The 20,673-nt window shown below is 39.5% G+C and overlaps 1 protein-coding gene across 2 annotated transcripts; it reads right to left on the reverse strand.

Annotated features, from left to right (window-relative positions):
• Positions 1–91: 91 nt before the first annotated feature.
• bmal2 (basic helix-loop-helix ARNT like 2) lies at positions 92–19,919 on the reverse strand. 2 transcript variants are annotated; one of them, XM_085165026.1, is made up of 17 exons: positions 19,600–19,919; positions 10,232–10,361; positions 10,084–10,137; positions 8,261–8,302; positions 7,936–8,093; positions 7,543–7,622; positions 7,042–7,134; positions 5,699–5,816; positions 5,478–5,627; positions 5,126–5,369; positions 4,604–4,710; positions 3,378–3,528; positions 3,200–3,270; positions 2,990–3,101; positions 2,771–2,861; positions 2,194–2,293; positions 92–2,071 (listed from the first exon to the last, which is right to left on the reverse strand). In XM_085165026.1, exons 1-17 carry the CDS (start codon positions 19,655–19,657, stop codon positions 1,914–1,916), a joined length of 1,917 nt encoding a protein of 638 aa, XP_085021152.1. In that variant the 5' UTR covers positions 19,658–19,919; the 3' UTR covers positions 92–1,913. The 2 variants fall into 2 exon arrangements, with proteins under 2 accessions (XP_085021152.1, XP_085021154.1); XM_085165028.1 differs by lacking the exon at positions 7,042–7,134.
• Between the last annotated feature and the right edge of the window lie 754 nt (positions 19,920–20,673).

Here is a 20,673-nt window from a genome sequence, read left to right on the forward strand (position 1 = left end):
AATGATTTTGCTGGATTTCAGTAGTTTTAATTGAAAAACAATCTCCTTAAAGTTAAAGATTTCAGTTAAAAGAATGTGTAATCACTAAATGTTTAGACATAGAGGATTTATTTTTAAGTAACTTATAACAGGGGATGTATATACTCAAGTTGTTAAATTTCTTATAAAAACAAAAAACAAAACAAAACAAAAACAAAAAAAACAGCCAAATGCAATAACTTTATTATAATGGACCTATAAAGTAAATTTCTACATTATCTGGTCTCACCAGTATCTCAAGCTGACACCCTTTAATTTAGCATACGACAACACTTTGGTAACTCCATAACTAAGAGCCACTCATGGCCACGCTCAGCAGTGGATCACTAACAAATAGATCATCAAATCATGGCTATCAGAGGTTTCATTACTTTAGTAAAAAGCTAGAATGTGCAACTGAAAGCATGGCCAATCCTAAACTCTACATGAGGTATATGGCAATGGGATCCATACTGCTCCGTGGACCATTCAAGTTCTCACAAATGTCACACCACAGCTCTGCAAATGTTCTACACTCAGGAGTCATGCACGTGGCTATTACACAAGAGGAAATAAAGGGGAGGGGGGGGGGGAAAGTTTGGAATGACACTTCTGCATAGCACAATCCCTTAACAAACATATCAATTTCAACCCTGTCTGCCACATAACAAGCACATAAACATGTTCTCAGACTGTCAGTGCATAAAAAGAAGAAACGGTAGAAGGTATGGCTTACCTGCACGACTATAGAGACAACAATAAGAACAAAGATTCAGAGGTGAACAAGTACTGATACTACTTGTACAGTATGCAGGGAAGTGTGTAAAATCTTAAAAGTTGATAACTCCCTGACTCGCATCAGTCTCAAACACGTACTGAGAAAGTGTCACAGATGTGAAATGGGTTCGCTCGTCAGCCATCGCTACCAACCCTCAATATCAGCACTTCTAAAGTGCCGTTCTGATTTGCATGAAGTCGTACTGTAGTGCTCATAAATGACCAGCCATCAAAACTGGCAGCTCATCAACTAAAATTTTTTGAAGGTGGAACTAGTAAATTCTGAGGCTTTTTATGCAACCTATCCCTTTAAGACACATGTGGCCTGAAGACATAGTGTTTGCAATCATATCGACCCCACATATGTACAGCGACATATGTTAGCATACAAGAGAAGAGGTTACTACACCGTTTGTGAGAAAAATGTTCAGATACTGACAAGAGAAAATCTCAGAGCGCCATGTCTGTAGGTGACTCTCAAAGAGAGTAGAGGTTATGGAAGTGTGGTTCTGCCGCGGTAAGCTTTAAACCCACGGTTTTGGATCCTGAGGGAAGGGTTTCAAAGCTTGGCCAGTTTTTTAGGGTGTCCTCTTGCATTTTAGTCAAGCATACAGTACCTAATGAAATTACAACTTTAAAAAAAGAAAGAAAAAAGAAATTAATTCAGTGCAATTGTTTTTTGCGTCACCACTCCCAACCTGTGTTTAAATTTAGGTGGAGAGATGATGTACATCATATCACTCTTCTGTGCGTTCACGGCTTCTTCAACCTTTCTGAAGCTGACGGCAGATTTAGGAAAGCAGGGAGGAGAGGAACAGCGTTTCAAGGTGAGTGGGCGGGCAACTGCAACGTTTAAGAGGCACATCCTCTTTCTGAAGAGGGAAAGCAGGTGTCCCTTAATGTCGCCGATTCTGCTCCTGTTTGAGCAGCCACCCAAATACTAGACAGCTTATGTGGAGAAGAGTAACTAATATATTAAATTTTAACAAAACAAAACCAAAAAAATAAAACAAAAACAGAATGCTGCTCCTTTGAGTAAGCTTCAAGCAGTTTCTGCCATCATCAAAATGAGGATCTGGGTGTTTTCCAGCGTGCCGTTTCACACTGTAATGCAGATTCTATAAGGACCAGTGCATCTCTTCAAAGTCCACAGCTTCTCCCAAGTTTGTGTCCGTCTCCAAAAGGCTCCAGATCACTGCCATAGCTGCTTCATCACTGCTGAGGCTATTCAGGCCTGGTCCAACCACGCTCTCCAAATCCAACTGGGAATTTTCTCCTGGGGTAAGGTGGAGTGAAAACAAAAAGGAAAAGTGACCAGGTTACAATAGGGAAGAAATAAATACAGCGAGTAACTCAGTTTATTATAACAAAGTTTATAGACAGGATGAGTGGAAGTACCCATAAGAGTCTCTCCTCCTGAGAATGCAGCTCCTTGAGGCTCACTCTCCGAGCTGGACTTTCCTGGTATTTCCATGTCTGATGTTTCTCCATTTGGGACCTGAAGACCAAAAGGGAGCACACTATAACCCTCACATCACATCTTAGACATAGTTCAGCTTCTAAAAATGTTTTATGTGAGCCAGAATAGAATAGAATAATCCTTTAATTGTCCCACAAGGGGAAATCTGGGTGTAACAGCAGCAAGAAAGACACATATACAAACAAACAGTACACAAGACAGAACAGAAACATACACAATTTTTACATATTTACATCAAGGACAATGAGTACTGTACTGTTATTAAATTAAATAAAACTAAATACAGATAAGAGGCAAACCCTGGTTATAGTGTGAATCGGTTGATAAAATAGTGCAAGTTACAGCGCTGATGTAAACCTCTATGTTTGTTGGGAGCAGTTTTGATTGTACAGTCTGACAGCTGCAGGGAGGAAGGACCTGTGGAAATGCTCCTTCATGCATCAAGGATGCATGAAGTTGATTGGATTGATTGGATAAACAGCCGGCATGACTCACGCTGTTGCTGATTTGATTGTGAATTTGTGGGGACTTGTCCTGTGGCAGACTGAAGGGACTGACGTTACCACTGGAAGGAGATGAGTTCGTCCTAAAGGAAACCCACACAGAACAACTTAAAACAGCAGTATCCTTCATCTACAACAACACCAAGTAACCAGAGCATAGATGCAGATGCTGGACTTGTGTGTTTGTAAAGTAATTATATCCAGTACATACCTGTTGAAATCCAGCAGCTCATTGGCAATCTGGGTTCCTATGCTTCCGGCATATATCATAGTCCCAGGTGTGCTGGAAATGCCAGGTATAATAGGAGGGGACTTTTTACAGTCTGACAGGGAAAAATAAGACAGAGCAGAAGAGTTAAATAAGTGAAAGGGGGGCCCCCTACAACCAAATAATGTGTTGATAGAATAATTTTATAAAGACCTTCAGAAGCCTTGGGATTGCTCGACTGTTCAGATTTATTTCCTGACCGGCCTGCTCGACTGGGATCATATCTGGTCATAGGATGAGCAAAGAGAAAAATTTAAATTAACACAAATATATACAGACGCATTCACAGATACATAAGCAAATGTACAAATCCACTGAACCATATACTCACGAGATGACTGTGTTAGTTGACACTATATATTCTAGTTCTTTGGTCCACGGATTTACAAAACTAAACCACTGACTTTGCAGAGTGACAAAAGAGCCGTATTTTGTTTTGAATTTGTAGCAGTTTGTCTCTATTTTTTCTTTACTCCGCAGCACTGTGGAAGAAAAACAGCAAGAGGACAAGTCAGAGAAACACTAGAAAACAAAATCTTTAGATAACGCTGTAACCTAAAAGTACATCAGTGATCACAAAATACTTAACACTAGAACCGCCAACAGGGACATATTGATCCCCTTGCTTTTAAAATCATATAACTTAAACCAGTGGTGTCCAAAATCAGGCCTCAAGGGCCGGTGTCCTGCAGGTTTTAGATGTGTCCTTGATCCATCACAGCTCATTTAAAATGGCTAAATTACCTCTTCAACATGTCTTGAACTTCTCCAGAGGCCCGGTAATGAACAAATCATCTGATTCAGGTGTGTAGACCCGGGGTGAGATCTAAAACCTGCAGGGCACCGGCCCTCGAGGCCTAAAGTTGGTCAAGCCTGACTTATACTAAAACCATCAGCTCATTTCATGGCTTTTTGTAAAATGGATTTATATATATATATATATATATATATATATATATATATATATATAGTTACATAAAGGATTGACGCTTTCTGCATCAATGGAATGTAATACTAGGGTACAACAGGTCGGAGTGAACACATGGACAACAGAGTAAAAACTAGAGTAGAAATTCAGAGCAGAGCTGCCATGTCAAATGGGTTTCATGCTTGAGGAGATGAAGCGCTGCAGCCTGAGGTGGAGCAGTGTGGATAGTGTGCTAAACTGTCAGTTTTACTTTTACAGTAATTAATTTAATATAATGTGTTTGACTCCCCACCCCTCCCCCCATAACCATGAATTGGATAAGTGGAGGAGAATGGATGAATGGAGATATATTACTTAGTATTTGTTTGTTAATTAATTGTAATAATTTTGATTTAAAATCATTTGTAAATTAAAAAAACTTAAAATTTTACTGCAGTTTCTGCAGGATGGAGTTAAAAATAAAACAAACAAACAAACAAAACACCCACATTCCTGGCAGTTTTGTGTTAATTAGGTATTTATCTGACCTATATTAAACCTAAGAATGAAACCATTTGTTAAACATGGAAATGGCTTTAAACATATCCAAAATAGAGAAAAAAAAACCCACACATAAATAAAAACTGCACCTTTTCGATGTCTGTCTGCTAAATGGGGTAAGTCATCTTGATGGAAGTATTCGTAGCACGATGTCCCGAGCAATTCTTGGGGAAGATAACCTAGAATGGTCGTCGCTCTGTCAAAGAAAATTGAAATATAATTAAGAGAGATCCAAATATCCTATTACATCAGCTAAGATTTCCTTTAAAATGGAAAAATTTATACAACATAAACATTTCAGACAGTGCAAGAACAGAAACATTTTTAATCTGTTAACTGAATGTTTTACCTACCACTTTTGTTATGTTGCTATAGATACACAAGCTAGTTATTGATGAGCACTATTATTTATGACATGAACTACAAACGAGGAAAAAAAAACAATAAGCTAACCAATTAGCTTTATTAGAAATGCTAATCAGTTGTACATTAATAATGTGCGCTGGACTCTCTGGGACTTTTAAACATAAGGCCAGATTAAAAATCAATAGTTATTTTAAAAGTAAAAATCACCACAACTGCCACACTTTGACAATAAACCCCAGTTTTACCTTTGATCAACAAAGGTGAACTTGCCATCCATGGCATAGCGCGTGATGAACTCTGTGGGTTTAACTCGGACTTCTCCATTAACCTGGGGAGAGGAGTGGTTGTGGACGCGTCCCACCGCCACTAGACAGCTGAAGTGGGAGCTTTCCTGCTTGTCCACTTCACCCTCCCCTTCTGCTCCCAGCTGACTGGTCGGCCAGCTGCGCATGTAGCCTGTACAGTGGACTGTGCAGTACTTCTGCGACTCTAAAAGCCGATGCAGACACAAATCAAAAGCAGAACACAATTAACATACTCATTAAAAAGCTTTTTTTGAATTTAGACCTAATAAAACCTGCTGTGTAACATCTCTACCTTTCTTTTTGGAGACATTTCCCTGGGATTCCTTCTCTTCCACTTTGATAGAAATTTTGTTATACTTCATGCGACAGAAGAATGAACGACGAGCACCCGAACACAACCGTGCTGCACCGATTGGAAGGTCAGCCTGAACCTGCAGACCGGCTAAAGACACGAGAGAAACGTTAACCGTAATCTCTTACACACAAAAACAGAGACAAGAATATTTGCTTTACTTTTAGCATCTATTAGCCGTTCACGAGGATATAATTCAGAAGCGGACAGCTGCTCCTTCACTTTTCCCATGTCCTTTGGGTGTATGTAATCAAACAGGCTCTGCCCAATCAGCTCCGCCTAGAGGAAAACAAACAGCTCATCAAACTGACCTAAGCAAGGCTCCTATGGCGTATATAAAAAAAAATGTCAAAGCCACTCTAAGACCTAAGGCAATTACTTCTTATGATGAAACCCCCTCCCAAAAAACCCCAAAACACTGATGGTTAACTGTGACCCTTGGAGCACACCAGACACTGTGTGGAGCACAGATGGCTTAAATGACAGCTTAGGACTATAGTGTTATTTTGATCATTATTTTATAGTCTTATCAACAAGCACACGAATACACTCAAAAGCCACTTTGTTAAGTACAGCTGTTCAATTGGTCATTAAACACTCATCAGCTAATCAATCAGCAGCAACTTGATGCATTTAGGAATGGTCAAAACACGCTGAAGTTCAAACTGAGCATCAAAATGGAAGAAAGGGTGATTTAAGAAACTGAATGTTGGAAGGTTGTTGGTGCCAGATGGGCTCACCAGAAACTGCCATTTCTATGGTTTCCAGTGCGCTGAGGAGTCTATTTCTCCTGCAACATTTGGATGGTAGGATTAGAAACTGGCATAAACAACGTGAAAACATGGACCCATCCTGCCTTGTGTCAACAGTTGAGGCTGCAGCTGGTGGTGTAATGGTGTGAGGGACATTTTCTTGGATACATGAGAACACTGTGTCACAAATCATGACAATAATTTCACTCAGTGGCCTCAACAATCACCAGATCTCAATCCAATAAGAGCACCACTGGGATGTGGTCGAACGGGGGATTAGCATCATGGATATGCAGCCAGTAAAGCTGCAAAAACTGTGTGATTATGTTGTATCAATATGGACCAAAACCTCTGAGGAATGTTTCCAGCACCTTGTTGAATCAGTGCCATATAGAATTAAGTCACTTGTAAATGCACAAAGAGATCCATCTGAGGTACTAGCATGGTGTACCCAATGAAGTGGCTGGTGAGTGTATGGCATCTTTCCAGTAATCACTTGTCCTGCAACAGACTATTGTGCACTAACTATTAGGACCAACATAACGATAGATTTAGATGACATTTCCATTTCTATTGAGTACTACAATACATAACAAATGCTGTGCACTCAAACATCTCACTACAGAGTCACCTGATGGTTGTGAATTGAAATCTATTTACATTAGTTACAAGATAACAAAAGCCATCTGGTGTGTCCCAGGTTTTCATAACAAAAGACACTGCAGAAACAGTAACAAATGTAAAAGTTTTACCCGGCTATAATTTAATATCTTCGTGACAGACTCTGAGACAAAAACTATTTTCCCACGATCACAGCCCACTACAAACAGGAACCCATCTGCAGCCTGCACGATAAGGAAACAAAGGGGAGAAAAGGGGAGCCAAAGTGATGAAATGTTCTAGAAAAAAATAGCAAGAGTTTGTTATTAAAAAAAATTTTTTTTACAGTAGTAATGTAGTTTATTGGCAACATTTCAACTACTTTGTTACACTGTTGTGTGTCTGCAAAGACAAAAACGTTGAACCATGTTCAGACTTTTCTTTATAATAAAATTACATGAATAAAAAAAAACAAAAAGATGAGAAGCTTGGCATTGTTATTTGAATAAATAACAAAATAATAATCTGCAGCATATGTGGACTGTACAGAGTGTTGTTCTGCTTTTTAAGGAAAGGTTAAAACATCCCCAAAGGGACTTGCAGGTTACACTTCATACCAGAGAAACCGTTAGATTTGTCACTTCTGCATTTACCTTGAGAACAAGATGTTTGAGCTCCTCATCAGGAAGGAATGACGGTTTATAGTTGGCTTCAGAAAAAGAACTTGCTGAACCTGAAAATATACAGATATTACACAAAGTTACACAAATAAAAAATAATGATAATTAAAAAGAATACTGACGACTGCCAGTGCTGCTCAGCTTCCTAGTAGATGCACCTATGGTATAAATTTGAAAGTCCTTGACAATATCCTTCTTCAGTTATTGTGTTGACAATCCCCCATCAGCCTTTCACAGCTCAGGGATATAAGTAACACTCCAGCACAATGCCAATAATCTAAATAACTGGCAGTTACCACCAGTAACAACAGAGTCAGAGTAGATTATTTGAACAAATTTAAAAAAACAACAACATTGAGTTGGTACCTTTGAGAGACTTGAGGTGCTGTACTGCCATTCGAAGCACAGTGAGTTTGTCCAGCTTACGAGACATGGGGTTACAGGTGGGGATCATGGCTGAGAGCTTGTCAATCAGATTGTTCATTTTGTCCCGTCTCCTCTTCTCAATTTGGCTATGTGGCTCCCTGCAGACACATGAATTCAGAAATAATGCCACAAAAATAGAAACAACTTTTCTGCTTTGCCTTTACAGACTTGCAGTATATTGCAAAACTTAACCAATTGGCCTTTTAAGATTCCCATGATCTTGTAACATTTCTGGTAAAGTTTTATCAGTTAAGTCATACTCTACCTGAAGCATTTAACTTTGACATGTTGGTCCTCTCCATCTGACCTGCAAGTAAAACAAATCTGAAATGGTTTAATGCTGATTAAAAGCATACAAAAAGGTATAAAGAGGTGTTAGCACCTGAAGAAAATCCTTTAGGACTTCAGAAAATTTCTTCTCAACAAATTCCATGAAAAGCAATACACCAGCAAGTAACATACTAAGGCCTCAGTTACACAGGCTTAGAAACCAGCCAGTGACCCCCAGGCAACCTCTGATCACTAGCAGATTGCTGCAGAGCAGACCATCCCAAAGTGTGGGGCCTGCCCCCTAGGGGAGGCAGAGCCATTGCAGGGGGGGTGTGGCATGAAAAGGGGAAAAAAAACCAACAACAATGCTTGGACACTGCTAGCATGGTGCGCCTACACAAACGCAAAGCAGGAGATGAAGCATAGCTGAATATTTTTCCAAACCAACTTCATTCTAAGCAAAAGACTAGAAAATATGGTGAAGCACATCTTCCCTTTGGTTTCACCTGCACAAGTGCCAAGGTAGGTCTCCCTGCAAAATTGGTTTTCCCTTCGTCAGGAGCAGCGCTGGGCTGTTCAAATCACAGACAAACAGTATCCCACATTCTTGATTTTTAGTTCACAAACACTTGTTGTAATGACTAACTACTCCTGACATTTTGGAGATGTTAGCTCTTTATACAGTAAAGTTACAGCGGGATACAAATAACATCAGGCTGATCCTGCCACGATTTGTTCCCCCGGTTCAAATCACGGACAAACAGTATCCCACAGCTGTTTATGTTTTTAAACCCATTTTGCACAGAGAAGCATTTTTTTGAAAAATGTATTGATAGCAACGTTGAATATTATTACACAGGAAAAAAAACCCAACTACAGACGAACTCTGTATTCCTCGTCCACACGTAAACGCAAAAAAGGAGTTTTAAAAAATCTCAGTTTTCGGTTATTCGAAACGCCGTTTGCGTGTGGATGAAACAGCTGCGTTTTCAAAAATACCCGTGTAGGTGCGGACGTAGCATAAAAGAGTTAGTAGTTTATTTTCTTACTACCTGCAGATTACTTGTATTTGCTTAATTGTTTACTAAATGTTTAAGGTGTGAAATAAACCGCAATTGAGCAAAATATGTGTGTGTGTGGTTGGAGGATGTGTGCGTGTGTGCGTGCGTGCGCGCAGGCGAGGGGGGGGGGGGGGGGCGCAAACATTTTTCTGTAAAACAAAGGGAGGCCCAGCGAAAAAAGTTTGGGAACCACTGCTGCAGAGTATTTCCTAACCAGCTGGCGAGTGGCTGCTTGAGTCTGTTGGTCAGTGAAGAGTGAAAACAGTTGCAAAGAAGATGGCAACTACTTTGTTAACTGCAAATGCTCACTACCCAACCACCCATCTGTACTGAAACTTTGAAGGCAAACTATCTCCATTTCCAGTTTGGATTTTCACACTTTCAGTACCGTATTGAGTAGTCAGCAAGTGTTTGCAGACAAGTCAGCGTCTTCCATGCAACGTCCTGGTGACTGCAGCAATTTGCAAGCGATCAAAGCAATCACAAGGAGGTCCTTGGTACAGAATGGTATACCTCTTCGAGACCAATTTCTTCTAACGACAGCCAGCTACCACCTGTGGTTACCAGAGGTCACTGACCAGGGCTCATCAACACAATTTCATAGCGACTGCCAAAAAATGCTCACAACTAGTTGGGGAATGCTAATTTTCTAGGCTTGAAACTGAGGTTTAAATACTACCGTCTCTAAAAAGTAGGTCTAAAGTTTCATGTAGCATTCCTCTGCATCACATTGTGTCATTTATCAGTTAAACTGTACCTGTTTTGGTCATCTTCCATATCTACATCAGGGACTGAAACACATTTTGAATCCCTAGAAAGAAAAACAGCAGTGTCTGTATTAAAAACAAATATTAGTGTGGGTCTTAAGATTTAGATTTCCCTGAAGCAAGCACTCCCATACGTACTGGTTGTCCACGCTGCCCTTGCGCTTTCGGGTTAACTCCACGCTCAGGGACATACCAGCAGCTGAGGGTGGGGTCATCAGGCTGGGCAGAGACACAGAAGTACTTTGTTCTTCCTCAACCAGCACATCATCTGAAATGCAACACACGGAGAAGTGTACCTGGTCATAAAACATGAGGAATTGATATAATTTTCAAATACAATATAAGAGACCACACACTACTGCAACAGATTGCTCCACCTGTTTATGTTGAGCTAATATATAATAAAGATGCCAAATATATGCATATGCAATGGCGCTAGCATGGCTGGCAGCCTTAACCCAATTTCCCTCGGGATGAATAAAGTATGATCAATCAATCAATCAATCAATACTACCTTCTGGCTTTAAAAACAATTTTAAATACTTGATACAGAAGTTACACATACAGATACATTGTGTGATTTAATAGGAACATAATAAGTGGTTCTCAAACTGTCAGGTGGGCCCAGTGCTATGGAAGTGGGTTAGTGGACAACCAGGGGCAAAATATAAAAGTAATTTAAAAGAATGTGTGAATGAATGATACTTTACATTACTATTGAATACAATTCAAATAACAATTCTATGTCATGTCGCAACTGAAGGAAGAGGAGCTTTTTGTATTGGACAACCATGTGTGTAGAGTTAAACAATACACTCAATCAGCAACTATTGAAGATGAGTTAGGGTGTGAGGAGCTGCTGTAAAAGCCTCTTTAACTTGTGGCATTTGTGGTGAGACTAACCTGAAACGGTAGAAAGAGTATCATTTGTTTAATAGCATTTACTAGTAGTTTGTAGCATCTTAAATATTTAACTTAACATTTCTAGCACATGAAATTATAATAATAATAATGGATTGGATTTATATAGCGCTTTTCAAGGCACCCAAAGTGCTTTACAATTCCACTATTCATTCACTCTCGCATTCACACACTGGTGGAGGCAAGCTACGGTTGTAGCCACAGCTGCCCTGGGGCAGACTGACAGAGCATCGGCCCCTCTGGCCAACACCAGTAGGCGGTAGGGTAAAGTGTCTTGCCCAAGGACACAACGACCAGGACAGAGAGCCCGGGGATTGAACCGGCGACCTTCCGGTTACAGATATGCTTCCCAACCCCCTGAGCCATGGTCGCCCTAATTATTCCCATTATTCCCAAATTATTTCTTCACTTAGCCAGGTGCCCCCACAACAATGGACAACACCACAGAAAAAGGGTTGTTCAAGTGTAGCTGCTCTAACTTGACTTGTGGTAATCTTTGTTATTTCGAACATAAGAAGTTGCATTTTTATTGGAGAGGATTTATTTTTAGAGCCACTTTTATTGAGCCAAAAGCTCGTGTTTCAGACTATGCAAAACACTCCGTTTCAGCCATTTTCCCTGCTATTGATGGCTTTAAATGATGCCAGTAAAAGCAGATATTAAAAAAAAAAAAAGAGCCAGACCCACCCACCTGCTGTTCAAAAGTTACATTTACAAGAGATAAGATAAGATAAGATAAGATAAGATAAGATAAGATAAGATAAAACTTTATTCATCCCTCGGGAGGGTTCCTCTGGGAAATTTGTTTTCCAAAAAGCACAGCACCGACATAAGTTACAGAGTTAAGAATATTATATATATATATATATATATATATATATATACACACACACATATATATAAATACAAAGACATATATAGATAAAATATACAAAGGGGATAAATAGAATAAATAGGAATAAAAATAAAAATAAAAATACAAGTGAATTGCACATTCAAGTATGGAGTCTATTGCACCGCTGATTATTAACAAAAAGTATTGCACAAAAGGTGATTGAACAGTGAAGTGAAGAGGCACTACAGCTTAGTTGTTCCCCCCTCCTTTGTCCTCCTGTTTCCCCTCCCTCTCCCCTCCAGAGAGGAGTTAAACAGTTTGATGGCGTGAGGGACAAAGGAGTTTTTAAGTCTGTTGGTTCTTGTCTTTGGGAGAAGCAACCTGTCACTGAACAGACTCTTCTGGTTGTTTATGGCCGTGTGCAGAGGATGCCCAGCATTGTCCATAATGTCCAGCAGTTTCTTTAGTGTCCTTTTCTCTGCCACTGTCACCAGAGTGTCCAGCTTCATGCCGACCACAGAGCTAGCCTTCCTGATCAGTTTTTCCAGCCTGGATGAGTCCTTCTTTGCTGTGCTGCTCCCCCAGCACACCACAGCATAGAACAGTACTCCAGCAACCACCGACTGGTAAAACATCCTCAGGAGCTTCCTGCGGATGTTAAAAGACCTCAGCCTCCTGAGGAAGTACAGTCGGCTTTGGGCTTTTTTGTACAGGTGCTCTGTGTTGCATGACCAGTCCAGTTTATTGTCCACCCACAGCCCGAGGTACTTGTACTTGTTGAGGCAGGGAATCAGCAGAAGGTTGTCTTTAAAGTAGAATAATGGAGCTAAAACAACTAGCTTCAGATGGTCACTGAATCAAATGTCTCAGAATAATTTTGAACTGTGAATCATGCAAAGCTATTCTAGTGAAGTGCAGGAATACAAATACAGAGTTGGAAATTAGCACAAGCACCTTGAACATTAGCTCAAAATAACAAAAATGAAGCTAAAGAGGAAAAAAAAAAAAAAGCTGGATCCTATTGGTAAGGTCATCTCCCTAAAGGTGAAGTGGGTTTCCAATAATATTTGCCAGTGAACCTTCAGATGTTAATGAATCCAGCTCATTATGTTCCTACAGCTCAAAGACTTGGCCATTAACCAGCCTTCAGAGAGAAAACAGCATGCTGTTAATGCCTGATCATCGCTCCCACGGGGATGTATTTGAACTGAGGCCAGTGTGTGCTAACAGAGACTTATAATGCACAAACTGCTTTAGTAGAGCTGTTCAGACACCACCAACTAATAGCTCTACACCTCTAGACTGTATAATCTATTGTGGTATAACATGAGCTGCCATGACTGATGTACACATGGCCTCAGAGGCACTCAAGTTTGTATGCGTGTGAGAAATTAATACAATGGCAAGAAATAGCCAAAATGTGGCTGATATCCATGGCGCCTAGTTTTAACAGTTTCACACTGTCTGTGACCCAAACAGTTGTTAACAGCTTGACTGAAGCTTAACTTTTAATCCTCATCAGATTCTGTTGGATTACAGAGAAGGCGAGTACTTGAATGGACATCAGGCCATACAAACATCCCCCTGTCAACTCCCACAATCCCTCTCTTAAGGTCACGTGCCCATTAATTTGCTCATTCACTCAACACCTGAATGAGCATCTGCTGCACCCAACTCACCCCACACCCTGTGCTCACACAATGGCAACAACATGAGAAATGACTTGTTTCTCATTAACTTTAAGTTATACTTTCAACAATGTTGCAACAGCTGCCACTGAACATTAAATGGTGAGTGTTTTCATTTATAGAACAACAACAAAAACACAGAAATGGGAACAGATGTGCAAGAGTGGAACATAAAGGCAAACAGTCTGATCAAAATAGGTCATAGGATACTCTGTTCCACCCTGCTCACACATACACCCCGGGCCTGCCCAGTAACTTTGCATTCTTCAGTCATTACCAGCTCAACAGCTTAAATGATAAGGTCCAACTTCTGGTCAAACATTTATAAGGCACGCAGTTAACTGCATGATGACTGTGCAAAGGAAAGCATAGATATACATGTTACATAGAGAAGAAACTTATAAAACAATGAAGTGATATTTATTTCAATATAGGATTATTGGATTTTGCTTTATTTGCCCAGTAGATAAAGTTTAGTTAGTAAACTGTGGCATTTTGAGCTACTCCAATAACAGCACAGAAACTGTGAATCATATCCGAGTAACAACTTGAGATGTGTCCCTGTTTGTATCATTTATACAGACTAGAGATGGCACGATACCACTTTTTTATGTCCGATACCAATATCATAAATTTGGATATCTGCCGATACTGATATGAATCCGATATAGTGTGTTTTTTTAAACAATAAAACTGTTTTTTTGGTTTGATGGGTTGTCCCAAAAGACAGGAGCAGACGTAATGGCATTGTTAAAAGCCATTACACAAAGTCCACTTAACAGACCTGATTTTAATTCTGAAGAAACACATGGTTAAGAAAGTAAATGGTATGAGCATGTTTTCTTCAGCCAATTTATTTTACTGTTCTCAGGTCAGCGCTATATTGCACTTAATAAAAAAGAAATAGCTACTCATATTCCTTCATGCCTTCTTTTATTAAGATGCTAAATGTAGACTAGTAAACATTCTTATTTACACTTGCTTATATGCAATGCTGTGATAAAAGTATTTTCCCTATTCTTAATTTTTGTTTTTGCATATATGCCACAAACTAATTTAATGCTACATAAAAATACCCAGAGTCAAAATGCAGTTTTTAAATGATGATTTTACTTATTAAAATGGAAAAAGAGTTATCCAAACTTACCTCGCCCTGTGTAAATTGCTCCCTAAACCAAAAAACTGGTTGTGCCACCTTTGGCAGCAATAACTGTATTCAAGCGACTGTGATGACTGACAATGAGACATTTGACAATCGGGAATTTTGGGCCATTCTTTCTTGCAGAACCGTTTTAATTCAGCCAGATTGTTCATGCTAGGAAAATCCTCCACACTGTTTAAAGACATGCCAAAGCATGACACGGCTACTCCAAAACCTTCACTTTGCTTGTTTGAGGGATTAAGAGGCGGACTGGCAGGTTTGTTTCGGTTCACTGTCTCGCCCAGCCCCTTTTTTATTGTTGAATTGTGAACGCTGACCTTAACTGAGATGAGTGAGTTATGCAGTTCTTTAGGTGCTACTCTGGATGAGTTGTCGATTTGCTCTTGGGAGTAATTTCGTAGGCCAGCCACTTCTGGAACGGTTCACCAATGTTCCAAATTACAAAATGAATAAACTGTTGTTGAACTCCCAAAGTCTTGCGAAACTGCTTGATGTCAGTAACTTTGCTTCTCAGACATTTCTTTAGATTCCGGCATGATTTGTTGCTTTTGAGATCTTTTAGCCTACTTCACTTTGTTAGACAGGTTCTCTTCAAGGTTCTGTTCTGTTTTTTGACTTTTCTACTATGTTGAATATTAAAAATGCAATCAGCCTAAGAAATCAGGAAGTAGGCAGACACTTTTTCACAGCACTTTATAAGTCCTAATGTTTCATGTTTCATGTTAGACTGGCTATAGTTGAGGCGGTAGACCAGGTCTACTAATCGGAAGGCTAGTAGCTAGATCCCTGCATAACAAAGTATCCTTGGGCAAGATACTGAACTGCAAGTGGCTCTCCAATGCATTCACCAGAGTGTGTAGAAATGTTTCACTTATAAAGAAAAAGCATAGAAATAAAGTGCTTGTATGAAAGATTGTGAATTGGTGCATGAGTCCTGTTGTGTAAAGTGCTTTGAGTGCTCAAGCTGAGTAAAAAGTGCTATATAAGAACTAGTCGGTTTACATTTATAAGATTACTTTGAAGGTGTTCTTCTAATTAGACTGCCAAACAGAATTACAATTGCATGGCAGGATACTGTAAACGGACAAAGCTTCAGTCAGGAGAACAACTGAGATAACACAAGTCTGCAACCAAAAAACTGCATACGATTTTTTTGATTGTGTCTTATAGATTTTTACTCACTGAAACCAAGAAAAATATTTTAAAAACTCCATCTTGTCTGGTTTTCTTGCAAAACTCACATTTTTAGTTGAATTAAGCATACAATTTCCCTTTTTAAACTGAAATCTGGTATTCTATACTTGAGTAAAAAACACGTTTTCAGCCCCCCCCCCCCCCCCCCCCCCCCCCCCCCCAAAAAAAAAAACCCCAAACAAACAAAAAACTGTACGTAATGGAGGGAAATGGATCCACAATACAAGGTTAGTCATTAATATACTGCTGCATGGGCTGGGCAGTAGTTACATCGTAAGGTTTTAAAAACTGAGCTTTAAAACATGCTTATAGTGGCAATAAAAACCAAGAGAGGTTGGCAATGATCACTGACTTTTTTTTTTTTTTGACGGGGGGGACACCTTGTTCAGATTAAATATAGCAAGGTACAAAGCATTAAAACATGTTAAAAACACAACAGCCTTAATAAATGCAGATTATTAAGGTTCTATGACATCCCATTCCATTCAGTGCTCAACTGAACTGTTAAATGTAAAAATATATACAATTGTGGGATTTGTATTAGGGCTGCCACGATTAGTCGACTAGTCACGATTACGTCGACTATCAAAACTATAGCTGCCGTTAAACCCCGAAGAAGAAGAAGAAGAAGAAGGAAGCTGTGTCCCAGAATTCATAGCGCAGCCCAGCTCAGTTTCCAACAATGGCGGCAGCTAGTTGGTTTTAATAATACTCTTATTATTCTTTCTGGGTCACAAAATAAACGTTTAACATATTTTCAGGCGAGAATGTAGCTGTGTAAACCTCAAATATCTGCTCAGTTTATCAAGACACCACATATTTTCAAAAGCGCTCCGACGGTTTCGAGACGTCTGTTAGCCACTAGCTCGATAGCTAGCCGGGGGCAAGGCTCATTAGAGTCGCTGAGAACACCGGACACCCGGCAGATCGTTTTCAAACCCACCGCCGTCTTTCGCTACTCAGGTTAAATATATATAAGTCACTTAGATAACTTAAAAATGTTATTGTTTGGCTTTTTTTTTTTGTATTTTATTTGTTCCTGAGTAAATCGGTTTGGCTGAGATTAAAGTTATACTTTTTACACAGCTGAACAAACATCAAGCAGACAACTGATTATCAGAAGTGTGAGATGCTGGAGAATATACTCCGGTGTCCCGTTATATTTTAGATAGCAAGGAGTTTATTAAACTTCACCGAGACAATCTGCAAATTTCATTAAAATTTAAAAAACTATCATCTTGTCTTTATTTTTAGTTAGCACATACCTTAAACACTTAAAGCTTTAAGCTAATGATAGTTATATAAGATCAGATGCATGCTGGTGCAATAGGCGGTATGTTTTACGTCCAATGGATGCATGATCTGATTAGTCGACTAATCGCAAAAATAATCGGTGACTAGTCGACTATCAAAATAATCGTTTGTGGCAAGCCTAATTTGTATACGCACTATAGATTATGGCACTCAGGGTGACCTAGGTAATGTTGATCTAAAGCTTTATCAACATTGGTCCACTTGTCCAGAAGAAGATGATAGGTATGATGATAGATAGACACACAAGCTACAATCATTATAGTATGATAATGAATTAGTGTCAAATATTTGCAAAAGGCACATGTAAATAAATGTAACTGCTGCGTTTCAGGCCACCTTTTGCAAAGTATTTACAGTAAAAAAACAAAAACAAAAAACACATTGGCTCAATATTATTTTGTAGATGTATTACTACAACCTGAACACCAGCACAGTTTACATCAGGGGTGGGCAATTCAAGGCCCCGAGGGCCGGTGTCCTGCAGGTTTTAGATCTCACCTTGGGCCAACACACCTGAATCACATGATTAGTTTGTTACCAGGCCTCTGGAGAACTTCAGGACATGTTGAGGAGCTAATTTATCCATTAAAATCAGCTGTGTTGGTTCAAGGACACATCTAAAACCTGCAGGGACACCGGCCCTCGAGGCCTGGAGTTGCCCACCCCTGGTTTACATCCTAAAAGTTGTCTCAAATTGAGCAGTGTGAACAAAAATTGAACCTATGCCAGTAGCAACAAGTTCAGTTTGAGCTCACTCACTCTCACACTCACTCTTATTCAATATTATGCCTTTACTGGACAGTTAACTGTTTATATTGCGCATATGATGGATTCAAAATGGCAGTAGTTATGTGGCAAGCAGTACTGTAGCTTGCCATCACCAGTGTGTGAATGTATGTGTGAATGGGTGGATGATTGTGTATAGTGTAATGCGCTTTGTGGTCCTTAGGACCAAGTAAAGCGCTATACAAATACAGGCCATTTACCATTTACTCAGTTACTGGGAGCTTTCAATACAGCAAAGCAGAGGAGGATATCATCTCTTTTATTACACACACAAACACACACACACACTTTCTACCACTATATAATCAATAGCTTTAGTTTCAGAGTATGAATATGAGACCCTCACTTAATGGAAAATGAATTTGAAAGCGTGTTATTTATAGTAAAAAGGTGGCCAATTCTTAAATCAACTCGCACCCTTTTCTTTTATGGTTCCAGCTGCTTTATTAACTACTCATTTCCTATATACTATTCCTTACTTTACCATAACATTAAAGATTGTGTGTTTAAGTGTATTCGTTAATGCAAGATTTTTATCCCAATGAAGCATATTTGAGGGAATATATAAGCAATAGCTGAAGGTGATCATGCTATTTGACCTTGATTACACTCACATGACATGTTGCACATACATATATATTATATACACATGTATGTATGTACACACATATATATATATATATACACACACACACACACGTATGTATGTACACATGTATTATATATATAGATATAGATATATATAGATAGATATATGACTTCAGTTCTTATTATAGGAATTTATAAACTACCATTTACGAACTCTGAATTTGAGCGAAGATATTCTTTACATATGTTGGCTTTGACTCACCAAATTACACTATATACAGTTATGTTTATTTATATGGGCACTGGTCTTTAGTTTGTACTAAACTAAAAGGGTTCCGAGTATATTTTACACTGTGTAAAGAGACCGCGGAGCTTTAAAAAACAACTTACAGAAATGTCTGCTTCATCCAAGCTAATGTAAGACAAATGGCCGAGCTGAGTCAACGGATAGAGGCACCGACCTTAGTTGGGCCTAAATAGCAGCAAGCACTGACGCTGATTAAACACCACTTTCATCAGAAAACAGAACATAAGCGTCAGATATATCCGCAAGAACGATCTGTCCTTGGCTATGACAGCACCTCCTCTAACAGACTCATCTTAGCCGAGTGTGTAGCCCCGGCCTCGCCTCGGTGCCGCTGCTAAGCTAACATTTACGTGGTTTAATCTTTCGAGTTAGCATTAACAGTCATTAAAACATACAATTTACATATAAAAACCCTTATCCTTAACTGATAAACACGCAAGGCGGATATTTAGCGCAATTCGCAGAGTGGTATCGCTTAACAGCGTCGTGTTGTCTTACATAAATGGCATAGCGTTAGAGGGCGAGCTTGGTCTACTGATCTACTGACCTAGTTTTTGGAATAGCGCAAAGTTACAGTCAACGAGCAACAAAAGAACTGCCGGAAAAACATCGCTTCTTTTTTCTACTTGTCCTAAATGTCAGTGCCGCGGAGACATTTGAATTTCACCCCTATTATTCAAAGTGATAATAGTTTTAACATGTTTGAATTACCTGCCGGTTCGCCTACCGCTCTGTCACCGCCGGTAGCCGTTGCATTCCTGGCCGACATGGCTGGAGCCGGAGCCGGTACGCTGGGGCCCGGGACTCCAATGCATGGATGAAGCAGTCGACTCCTACCAGATAGTGTTTGTTAGTGAAGACGCTGCGAGAGGGGGGCACAAAACGAGCAAAAATATTCTAAAACCCGCTTGTTTATCGCTAATGAAGATTTAAAAGCAGAGGGAGGGCATCGAAACGTGCACAAAGGTACTAGAGCGAAGTGCAATTAGGACATAGTAGGGAAACACGGAAGACAGAGCACAGTCTCCTCCTACCGGTTCACAACCAGAATCACCGCTGTAGCTTCACCGACCTCCCGTCAAAATGGCTGATTGGTTATCCCAATAACCATATAATAATAAAATAATAATACAAATAATAATTAAAAGCACTTATTTATCCTGACAAATCCTGGGACAGTTAATTAGTTAAAATTCCAAGTTTAAGGGAGGGGGTTCGGAAAAGAAATCTTAATAGCAAATGAGCATAAAGAAAAGCTTATTAATAAAGTGTCTGATAGAGCCCCCAAAAGAGATCAAAAGTCTCAAAGCAGCCGTGCATGCCTGTCAGAGTGACACAGAAAAACAAAATTAAAACGTTTTTGAGACAATACTCGAGGATCCTAGCAATATCAAAATCTCAAACTTTTCTCAAAGTTGGTTTTAAAGTATGTTTAGTTACCTAATTTAATGAGATAATGAGATTTAGCCATTATCCCGATAGTTCCTCTTATTAATAATACTTCATATTTATTATTACAATTATTATTATTATTGCATTCAAAGTGCTTTAAACAACATGCCACATTTACCCATTCACACAAGCACTTTCTTCTATGCTTTAAGTGTTTTCTATCTTTCTATCTAGGCATTCACACTCATATGGGTGCATCGGAGATAAATGTGGGGTTAGTATCTTGCACAAGGATACCTGGCATGCAGACTGGGATAGCCAGGGACCAACCTTCTGATTAGTGAGTGACCTGCTCTACCTCCTGCGCTACATCCACCACATCCTTTCCTTTGT

This window comes from Neolamprologus multifasciatus, chromosome 7 (genome assembly GCF_963576455.1).
Source record: "Neolamprologus multifasciatus chromosome 7, fNeoMul1.2, whole genome shotgun sequence".
Lineage (NCBI taxonomy): Eukaryota > Metazoa > Chordata > Actinopteri > Cichliformes > Cichlidae > Neolamprologus > Neolamprologus multifasciatus.